This window comes from Phodopus roborovskii, unplaced genomic scaffold, assembly GCF_943737965.1.
Source record: "Phodopus roborovskii unplaced genomic scaffold, PHOROB, whole genome shotgun sequence".
In the NCBI taxonomy this organism is placed as follows: Eukaryota; Metazoa; Chordata; class Mammalia; order Rodentia; family Cricetidae; genus Phodopus; species Phodopus roborovskii.
This window is the reverse complement of record NW_026126485.1, coordinates 2,953,766-2,964,708: the sequence shown is the minus strand read 5'-3', so window position 1 is coordinate 2,964,708 and position 10,943 is coordinate 2,953,766. Positions and strand designations below refer to the sequence as shown.

General features: G+C 42.6%; 1 protein-coding gene across 1 annotated transcript in view; it reads left to right on the top strand.

Annotated features, from left to right (window-relative positions):
- Positions 1–1,349: 1,349 nt before the first annotated feature.
- The window catches only part of B3galnt2 (beta-1,3-N-acetylgalactosaminyltransferase 2), a 36,454-nt gene continuing 26,860 nt past the window's right edge, over positions 1,350–10,943 (top strand). The window contains exons 1-2 of the mRNA XM_051194735.1: positions 1,350–1,581; positions 7,544–7,691. Coding sequence (XP_051050692.1) covers positions 1,467–1,581; positions 7,544–7,691 — 263 coding nt within the window. The 5' untranslated portion in view covers positions 1,350–1,466. The remainder of the gene's footprint in view (positions 1,582–7,543; positions 7,692–10,943) is intronic.

Here is a 10,943-nt window from a genome sequence, read left to right as displayed (position 1 = left end):
ACTGCGTGTGTTAAGTTTTCATTTTATTAAGTACATACAACAGTGGAATACAGCTTTTACGTGGCTAAAGCAAATAAAAATTTCAAATTAAAAACAAAACAAAAAACAAACCGAGAACATTGCGAAACTACCCAAAGAAAAATCAATAGTAAGGGGCTCCGTGGTAAAGAGCTCTTGTTGCTCTTCCAGAGGACCCAGTTTCAGCTCCCAGCATCTAAATTGCGTGGCTCACAACCACATGAAACTCCAGCTCCAGGGGACAGGGGCAGGATAGGTCTTCCTGGCCGGTAAACACACACAAATGAAAACCAAACAGATCTCAACAAAAGCGTCGGGCTGAGGATGTAGCCCCTCAGAGCTGGTAGAGTGCTTGCCTAAGGCGGATTAATAAATCCTGGTTTCCATCCCCAAAAACTGCACAACAACCACATGTAGTGGCGCAGGCTTGTATTCTGTGCACTTTCGAAGGATCAACGGTTCAATGTTATCCTCAGCAGCGTAGATTCAACCAACTCCTGGAGGTGGATCTTCTAGAAACCCAGCCCTCTCACACACTTGGTCATCGCATCTTAGGCTTCCTCAACTTGTGGGAACTTTCAAAGTCACCCGGTCGCCACGACTCTCATTCCTGTCCTTCCAACAAGTATCTTCCTGAGGAGTGCGCACACGCCCAGCACCTAGGACGGCAGCAGCTTTCAAGTCCTGGGTTCTCCTCCACCTTCGCTTTCCTTAGCGAGGCCCGGGGCTTCCCGTCCTCACCCGGCGTTCTTAACCGAAGGACAGTCGGGAACTCCCCGCCGCCCTCTGTATGGGGATATGTAAGGGGAAGCACACTATTATCTCCTTCAGCGTTGAGGTGTCGTGCGATCCCGCCTGGGCTGGGGAACTGCTCCTCGAGGTCATGCACCCTGCAGCGCTGCCCATTGCTGAGGGAGTCGGACAACAACTTCGGCAGTCAAGTGCGGGTTCCGTATGCGCTATGCCCGCCCCAACCGCTGGGGAGCACTAGCATGCGGGTCACAGCGCGTGCTCTGTGTGCTTAAGACGCGCGTGCTCTCTGGTCTCTTCGCCTCCGCCAGCGCATAGCCCCATGGGAAATGTAGTTTCTAGGGCTTGGAATGTTAGTCACGCCTCCTGCCTAGGCTCAGAGCGGGACTACAGCTCCCGGCCATCCGGCCGACGGCGGTGCGAGGACGGGACGCGAACTAAAGGGCGGGGCGAGAGCGAGGAGGGCGGAACGGGTGGGAAGGCCGCGCGCGCGGGGGCGGGGCTTCGGCCGCGGAGCCGCTCGCTGCCGCTTGCGGTCCGGACCTGAGGCGCCAGCCGAGGACACGGCGCCGGGTGCGGGCTCGGGCGCGAGCCCTGCCGGTGGCACTCGGTGATCTTAGGTCCCCTCGCTCTCGGCCGGGACGCAGGAGAGAGCAGCGCGCGGCCGGGGCGCTAGGTGGTTCAGGCGGGGGCGGCCAATGCGAAACTGGCTGGTGCTGCTGTGCCCGTGCGTGCTCGGGGCCGCGCTGCACCTCTGGCACCTCTGGCTGCGCTCCCCGCCGCCCCCCCGCGCCTCCGGGCCCGGCGCGGCAGGTGAGGTGCGGGGCTGGGTGGCTGCGCGCGTGGGAGGCCGCGGGAAGGGCCGGAGGGGCACCGAGCGGGTGCGGACGTCCCGGGACAGACTGAACAAACGGGTCTTTTCATCCGCGTCGGGCGAACTCGGCTGCGTTTCTTTCTCAGCGTGTGCTCAGCGGCCCACACGGTGCTCCGGGGCCTTGGTCACAACTTGGGGGGGGGGCATCTCTCCGAGGGGGGCCGCGAGCGTGCCGGTGCTGACGGGGCTGGCTTCGCGTGTCAGAACTCACTTTGCGGTGAGGAGAGACTTGACTGTACTTTGTGTTCCCTGATCATGAGGTGAGCTGGTGAAACACTTCTAGACGTGAACTAGGGCGCAGCTCAGAGTGCAGTCGCCGCTGCCGTTCTGCTTGGGTAGCTTGCTAATAAAGGAGCATGTGAATACGGGATTCTTAACTCTCGGGTCCATTTGTTCCCAAACTTCATCCCTCGTGGGAATGAAATCTTTGTTTTCATTCGCTCAGTGTTGTCCCACCACCCTGAACACTGCCTTAGGGTCCCCTTTATGTCTTTTTCAAGTTTTTGTGTGTGTTTTTGTTTTGTTTTGTTTTGTTTTTTGTTTTTCTATTCCCCTCTTCCCCCGGAAAGCTTATATAGACCTAGATGGTTATTTTTAAAGATAGGGTAATGCTTGTTTTTTGTTTTGTTTTTGTTAAACTACGTTAGGATTTATCTTACCACTTATATCCAAACAGCTGTTTTCTTTTCAGAAAGTTTAAAAACAGGCCTTCACAGTCAGCATAGGACTGAGCCTTATAACGTATTTAGCAATCCTTAAAACTCTCCAGCTGTTACCAGATTACGCTGGAGTTATTTTAGTAATGATCTCTTTTCCTATTAGAGAAATCACCAGCTTTTGGAAAGGTTATTTGTGTGATTGAAAATAATTAACCACCTAAGTGATGTAATGAAAGTACAACATTAGTGTGTGTTTAGCTTGCTAAACAGGTGGGGGTTTTACAAAACTAGTTGAGAAAAGTGTCATGCATACAAAACACTTTGCAACCTAACATCTGTTGGGGTTGTGTTTTGTGGGTTTCTTTCTCTTTTTCTTTTAAATAGATGAGAGAGTTGCTAGGATCTACTTGCACAGCCAATAGAATACATACAGCCCCCACATGAGCAGTCTTTTTGGGTTCAACATAATAAACCTTGCCTCTGAACTTGTATTTTAGTAAGCCTGCAAGCAATTTTTGGGTTTGAACCAGATTATTTCCTATCCTTTTAATGTTTGAATGATGCTTTGGAACTTATCCATTTAGACTAGAGGAGGTTCTTTCAGGAAACAAATTGTAGGAAGGGTCAGAATCATATAGGTTCCTACTAGTTGTAAAAAGTTTTGTTGATACTGGAACTTTGTCAGATATGTTTTTATTTATTTATTTTTCTTATTGTTCATATTGATTCCAGTTCCCTCTCCTTCCCATCTCCCCCACTCCACAGGAAGGGTGAGGCCTTTCAGGAGGGATCATCAAAATTTGTCAAGTCATTTGGGGTAGGGACTAGGCCCTCCCATGTATCTCTAGGTTAAGGGAGTATCCCTCCATGGGGAATGAGCTCCCGAAGTCCTTTCGTGCACCAAGGATACATCCTGATTCCACTGCCAAAGGTCCTGTAGACTGCCCAGGCCTTCTAACTGAGATTCACATTGAGGGGGTCTGGGTTGATGAGATAATGTTTTAATATAAAGCCAGATTCCTATCCCACTCTTCTCCCTTCAAAAACAAAAGCAATATTTTGATTGCAACTTTTTCCCACAGGCCTTTTTCCTATTTTGCTGTTGAAATATTTAAAACATTTGGGCATATTTACATTTTAGTCTTTAAGCCTAAAACTCAAGCCTTTACTTGAGGTCGTGTGTGTGTGTGTGTGTGTGTGTGTGTGTGTGTGTGTGCGTCACAGAGCTCTTGTAGAAGTCAAAGGACAATTTGAGAGTTCTCTTCTACCATGTTGGTTCTGGAAATCAAACTCTGAACATCAAACTTGGGGCAAGTCCTTTGACCTGATGAACTGTTTCAAAGCCCAGTAATTTTTTGAAAGGGAAATTTACTTTCCCTGAATATTAGAAAAGCACTCCTGGCTGACAGTTGGTTCAGCAAATGGTAGTAAGCTGCTGGACTATCTCCTCTTGCAGGTTGGAATTAGCAAATAATCAAAATAAAGTACCTGCCCTCCAGGTGTTAACCATTTGAAAGGGAAGACAGCATAAGACTATAAATGTAAATGTCACAGGGATGGTGAGTGTGATGAAGGAAGACTGAAGCAGTTTCTAAGAGGGTAAACAGAGATCAAGGAAAGCCACTGTGAAGAGATGACGGTTGAGCAAGGACCTGAGGGGAGTGAGTCATGTTAGTACTAAGATTAGCAATTTTTCTAATGTGGCTTTAAACAGCACTGGAGAGGAGGAAGGTCTCTTGTGAAACACAGCATTCCAGAGGGACAGACGGCAAAGGAAAATACAGCCTTTGGACCAGGAGATATAAACTGTGACTTGATCACTGGTTCTAGACAGTGCCTTACAGAAATTATACAGTGGCTAATATAGAAAGATGATGTGACCTAGTGGTCAATATAGAAAAATAAGTGACTGAGAAAAGGCTTCTCTTTGTAAGATATCTGGAAAGAAGGAAGCCAGCACCGGAAAGAAGAGGAACTTATCACCAGGTATGTATGTACTACCTGGAGAGCTAGGTGTAGGACTGGATACCTGGGTACAGTATGTTTGGAGACAGACAGGGCAAGCAGCTCAAAAACAAATTGAGCTTGATGGCCAGCTTTTTGTCTAGGGCTGGTTCTTCCAAAATTATCCCTCTAGGCTGTATCTCAGGGCTTCACTTCCCATGTTTATAAACTGATGAGCTATAAAGATGAGTTCACCAAAACACTCAGAGCAGCACCCAGTCACTAAACACTCCAGGAATTCTGGAAAGTGCTGGTGGTAAGGAGGTGGCTAAAGCCTGTGTCAGTAAGGTTCCTTTGAAGCTGGCAAGAGCACACTGTAGTGAGGCAGTGACTATTTCATCAGTAGATGGACTCAATGTTTCTCTTCATTTTCAATATTTTTGCCTGATTGTGATAGATGCCATCCAAGAGCATACATACGAGGTTTTGTGGGGGTTTATTTGTTTTGACTTCTTAAGCTTATTTTGAAAAATCAGTTTTGAGGTCAACGTCCCTTAGACTTTAATATCCACGGTCATGAAAAGCTCAGCAGGTTGCCAGACTCTTGGGAAAGATTACATATTAATATAAATAGTCATTGCTCTTGGGGTGCTTGCTTGGGGTTGTAATTATTCTTGTCATTGTGGAGATCTTGTTCCCTGTAGGCCTGTGCCAATTAGCACAGCAGACCTAGGAAATGCTCAGTTTGAATGAGTGAATCAGGAGATTAAAATTGAGAAGATACAGTTTTTCTACCTGTATTGTCTGTTTACATGCCATGAGGACCTTATAATTTAAATATATTTCTTTCATAAAGGGAAACAAGTTCTGTGGAGGAAAAGTTGAAATTATTTTAAATGAAAGGAAAGAAACATGATCTGTACTTATACATTATTTTCAATATAATACATGTTTTGAAAAATGTATTTTAAAAATGTTTTTGATGTTTCATACACATGCTTTTTAGGCATGTGACTATGCTGGGTGATACATTTTTATAAGCTGAGCACTCTCAATCATGTTAATTTTAAATAGGAAAACTATGGGGTTGGGAATCTAACTCAGTTGGTAAAATGCTTGTCTTACAAGCATTCGGATCTAAATTAGATCTCAGCCAGGCATGTTGTAATCCCAGCCGAGCACTGAGGAAATGGAGAGTGGAGGGTCCTGGAGTTTACCCAGCCTAGATGGATCAGTGAATTACAATTAAAAGTGAGAGAGCCTACCTCAAAAAACAAGATGGATAGCATTTAGGAATAAAATGTCAGCAACTCTCCCTGAAGTGTTGAATATATATTCAAAGTGTGCCCTGAGTTTGTTTTTGTGGGTTTTTTTTTTTTTTTTTTTTTTTTGTTCTGTTTTGTTTTGAGACAGATTCTCTCTCCAGGAACTCACTATGTAGACCAGGCTGGCCTCAAACTCATAGAGGTCCATCTGCTTCTGTTTTTGCCAGTGCTGAGATTAAAGGCATGTGCCACAAGTCCCAACTCCAGTATTCCCAGTAAAAGACTTCCAGGTTACAGTCTTACCAACAGTGAGGTAGACTAGCTATTGTCCTGAGAACACTGTCAGCATTCTCTTGAAGTACCATCATTTGTTTACCTTATAAGAAGACATTTGTCACTGCAAATGCAGAAGAAATATAGTGTATAGTTGCTGGATTTCAATCTTGATTTTAAGTGAAGCTAGGCTTTTATTTCCTCCCAGAGGTTGTTGCCTTTTTTCAGGACTTGTCCTTTAGTGCTTTATGTCTTAGCCACCTCCCCTTCTTATTTCTAGATACTGGAATCAAAGCTATGTTTCTTATGCTTGTTCCATGTAACAGTGTGATGAGTATATAAAACAAAATTAGTGAGAGGAGCTATGAGCCTCAGTGGCTGGCTACCCTACCTAGGTACCTAAAGCACCCACCTGAAACTTTTACCCTTTTATATGAGGACTGTGTTGGGGGTTTATTATTGGCATCTGTGGTAGAAGAACTTGTTTCTCTTAATTTATCTGGGAGTAGAAGTTTTCTAGAAGGCCAAGAAACACTGAGTTTCTTGAGAGAGAGAGAGAGAGAGAGAGAGAGAGAGAGAGAGAGAGAGAGAGAGAGAGAGATTCCTTCAAAGAGAAGCAGTTTATCAGTGGTTTACATGGGGATTAGAAACAGACATCAGAACTGACATTGAACTGAGGCATGGCATAAGATCAAAAAGTATTTTACAAAGATAACTGGTTATCTTTGTGTGTATTTAGTTGTTTTAAACAAAACCAGAAACCTTGTTTGGCAATAATCTGGATGTTCATGGAGAAGCTAGCTTCAGTAAAGGCTTACAGTCTAAATGGAAGCTAGATTTAGAGCCCAGAAAGGGGTAGGTTTGAGAAAATTTTTTTATGAAAAGTTTGACTAGACACCAGAAACAGGGTACTATTTGGCAATCATGGATATTTGGATTGTTCTGAAATTTTGTTTTTGTGTAGAAACCTTGTTTTCTGATGTCAGATTAACAAAGCACTGGCTAGATGTGACTTTTGACCTTTTTCAGATTTTTAATCTTTTAGAAAGGCATTTTAAAAACAGAGGTAGTAGGTCATTTAAAAACTCTAGCTTGGTGTAGTGTTATTCAAATGTAATCCTGGCATTTGAGAGGTAGAGATAGGATCAGGAGTTCAAGGTCAGTTTCTGACCAAACCCATGACCCTGTCTCAAACAAAAAAACCTTTTCTGTTGGTTTCTCTTGATTAGGAAACGGAGGCACATGGGAAACTGGGGTAGTGCCTTATTTTAGCTGTGGGACCCTGTCAGGACTGGGTGGCTAGCACATTACCTCTATCCTGTCACTACAGTACACTTTTAATATCATTGGCAATTCTGTACAAGCATTTCAATTATATTTCAAATTTGACTCATTTACAGTTATTTTTAGCAATAGGTATAGCTTTTGATAAATTGTTAAATATCTAAGAAAAAGGTGCTTCTGGTCTGGATTTTTAAAAAATATTCATATTTAGGGTGAGGTACTGGATTCTCTGTATTGAATTATTTGCTGAGTAAGTATCTGTGTGTCATGGTGGTGACACATTAAGTCATACTGTAGGGCTGGGGATGAGTTTGTGGGTTGTTTTAAATTTAAAATAAAATTATAAATTTTATTTCTATTTATCTGTGTTCTATAAGCATAAGCATGTTTTATTTGTAATAAACTGCTGAAATATGCTGAGTTTACTGTAGTTGAGATGTTGTGAGTGACTTGTAGTCTATGTTGCTTATTTATAGGTCAATCAGCCTTATTTCCTCAGTGGAAATTTAGTCACTACGATGTGGTGGTTGGTGTGTTATCAGCTCGAAATAACCATGAACTTCGAAATGTGATAAGAAACACCTGGCTGAAGCATTTGTTGCAACATCCTACTTTAAGTCAACGGTAGGTCTTCTGGATTACTCCTTTGCCCATTTCAAGAATTGAAAAAATAAAACAAAAAACCCTTAAGTTTTAAAAGTCAGATATTGGGGCTGGAGAGATGGCTTGGTGGTTAAGAGCACTGGCCATCTTCCTGAGAGTCTAGGTTCAGTTCCCAACACCCACATGGTGACTCACAACTGTCTGTAACTCTAATTCCAGGGGATCTGATTTCCTTTCTGGTCTCTCTCTGGGCACTGCACACATGTGGTACACAGATATACAGGTAGACAAAACACTCATACATGTAAAATAAATCTTTATTTTAAAAGGAGAGATTGATTTAGAAACATGGCTCTTTTGGAAGAAATGGCTACTTTCTTTTGAATTTTAAAAGTAAGTTTTATCAAGATTTTAAGCCAGAAAGCACTTGGAAGAGTATGTTCTTGGGTTGGCATCCTAGAGTATTTTCAGTAACCTTTCTTTTTTCAGTTGTGTAATATTTTTAGTGTATAATGTATGGTGTGCATGGCATGCCATATTCTTTCCTACCCACCCTCCCAGAACTGGGTTTTGCACTGCCTCTCCTGCTGATAGTAGGCGGCCCAGCTGTTGGTCAGGAATGTTTGGGCATGAGTGGTTGTTGTGGGAAGTGAAAGCAAGGAAAACCAACATAACACTATGGTTTTTGTCTAAGCAGTTGAGGGCAAGTTCTTATTGGGCATGATGGGAAAGATACTGGAACTCAGTTCTGGAGGAGCATTAAAGGCCTTATCCTTGCTACATAATAGGATTTAGTATTGCAGTCATGTACTAAGGACCCGAGACCCTTCTCAATGTGAGCATCTCCTAAGACTGCAGTGAGGACCTGAGGAGAGAGGCCTGGGGGTGAGCTGCCTAACATGGGAAAACACTGAGGCTGTAGCAGAGAAAGTCCTCTTGGGGTTGTATTAAACTGTCACTTTCTTGGTTGGCTGTTAAGGTAAATTGCAGTTGGGAATTTTCTTGACACCTTCAGTGAACATGTATGGATTTCCTGTCTTCCTCATGGCAGCTTCCATTCCTCTTTCTGGTAGGTTTCCTTAGTATGTAACTGCAATAATAAATCCTGTTACCTAGCAAGGAATGGCCTCAGAACTACTTCCAGACTTTGAATTCCAGTATCTTTGCTGTCATGCCCAATAAGAATGTGCCACCAACTGTTCAGACCAAAATCATGGTGTTATGTTGGTTTTCCTTGCTTTCACTTCCCACACCAACCATTCACACATCCCTGGTACAGATTTTAGGTCATGCCTAGAATCAAACTTCTCAACACCCTTTACCACTGCCTTCCTTACCTAGCCTACTTTTGTCTGTCACTTAGATTGTTGCAGAAGTTTCCCTACATAGATTGCTTGCTTTTTTATCTTAGTCATATTCCACCTTATATTTTCCATATAGCTGCCATACCAGAATGATCCTCTTAAGATTAGTCAAATTTTGTTAATTCTCTATTCATACCCCTCCATTGATACTTGTGTTTGTATATGTGTGCAGGCTTGCACATGTGTGTACTTGCCTGTGCCTGTTGTCTTTTCTTAGAATAAAATCCTATCAGGCGTAGACAGGAGCTTAAGGTCATTCTCAACTGTATACTGAGTTTGAGGCCAGTCTTGGCTACATGACACTTATCTCTGAATAAATATAATAAAATAAAAACCCAAATCATAGTAGTCATTGACCTTTTCTCCATCACCTTCTCCTATGTAAGTCACTTACTGTGTTAACCTCATGCCCCCAGGGTTTATTTTTTTTTTAATGCATACCAAATAATGGTGGTTTCATTATTATAACATTTTCATAAGGTTTTCATTATACTTTGCTCATACTCGCCCTCACCATCTCATTGTTCCTGTTAGTCCCTCACCCGAAAGAGTCCACCCTTTTGCATTCGTATCTCTATGTCTCTCTCCCTCTCACAGTCACACTCAGTATCTGTGTTCTGCTTGTGAGAAAAACATGATGTTTCCTTTCCCATTCCCCATACCTACCCCAATTCCTATCCAAGCTTCTGCTTCAGAGCCTTTGCTGTTGACTAGACCACTCTTTCTTTAAATGTCCTCATGATAGTGTTCCATCAAGTCTCTGGTAGATGTTACCCAAGCAAACGGTGCAGATTAACTCTAATTCTTCATTACTGTCTTTCCTTGCTTACTTTATTATTATACTTATTACCAACTGGCATGTGTAATGCATTTGTAAGTTATTCATCATTCCCATCTTGGAGATAGGTTCTTTGGTTTTTTTGGTTTGTTTGTTTTGTTTTGTTTATATTAATGATAGAATTCCAGTATCTAGAACCTAGACTTGACTAAGAGTGAGGTACTCAACAATTGTTGAATGAATACATTAGAATTAAAAATAATCTGTATAACTTATACCAGTACTTCATTTGCCTTTGTAGCAGTTATTTAAATGTAGTAAGCTTGTATTTGTTTTCTGAAGATAATGGATTATCTATATAAAAACAGATTGAAGCCCAAAAATAACTTTCTAGAGCATAATAGTTATGTGGATTTAGTAAGGTTATTTAAAATAGCTACCAAAAAATGATGAGTATATATAAATTAAGTAGCATATTCACTGATGTCTGTCTGCACCTTTATTACAAATGCTAATTGTCTAGATAAGGTGTTCTACCTCGCTGGCCAGCAGTAAAAGACTGCATTCTGTGATTACGTTATTCTGTGATATCTTGTATTTGTACCAAAGGAGTCACACTCAGGGTTATTTATGAGGACTGTGTTTGGTTCTAAGCCTCTATAATAGACTGTAATTTGTCACTTTAATGTATTTATTGTTCTAAGCAGGTTGTGTACTATATGTGTTAAAGCACAAAGGTATAGTAGAACTGGAGTTTAGGGGCCCTTGAAGTTTAGTAAATAGAACTAAGTGTGGTAAAGCAGTGTGTGCTACAATGGAGATACATGTTAAATAGCCTGGAATGGGCCTGGAGAGCTGACTCAACAGTTAAGAATACTGGTTGCTCTTCCAGAGAAACCTGAGTTCTTATCCCTTGCAACCACCTGGAATTCCAGCTCCAGGAAATAACTCCTTTTTCTGGCAGCTGCAGGCACATTCATAGGCAACACAGGCTTGCATGTTCATACACACACACACACACACACACACACACGCACGCACGCACGCACGCACACACACACACACACACGAGAGAGAGAGAGAGAGAGAGAGAGAGAGAGAGAGAGAGAGAGAGAGAATGATAAAATCAGT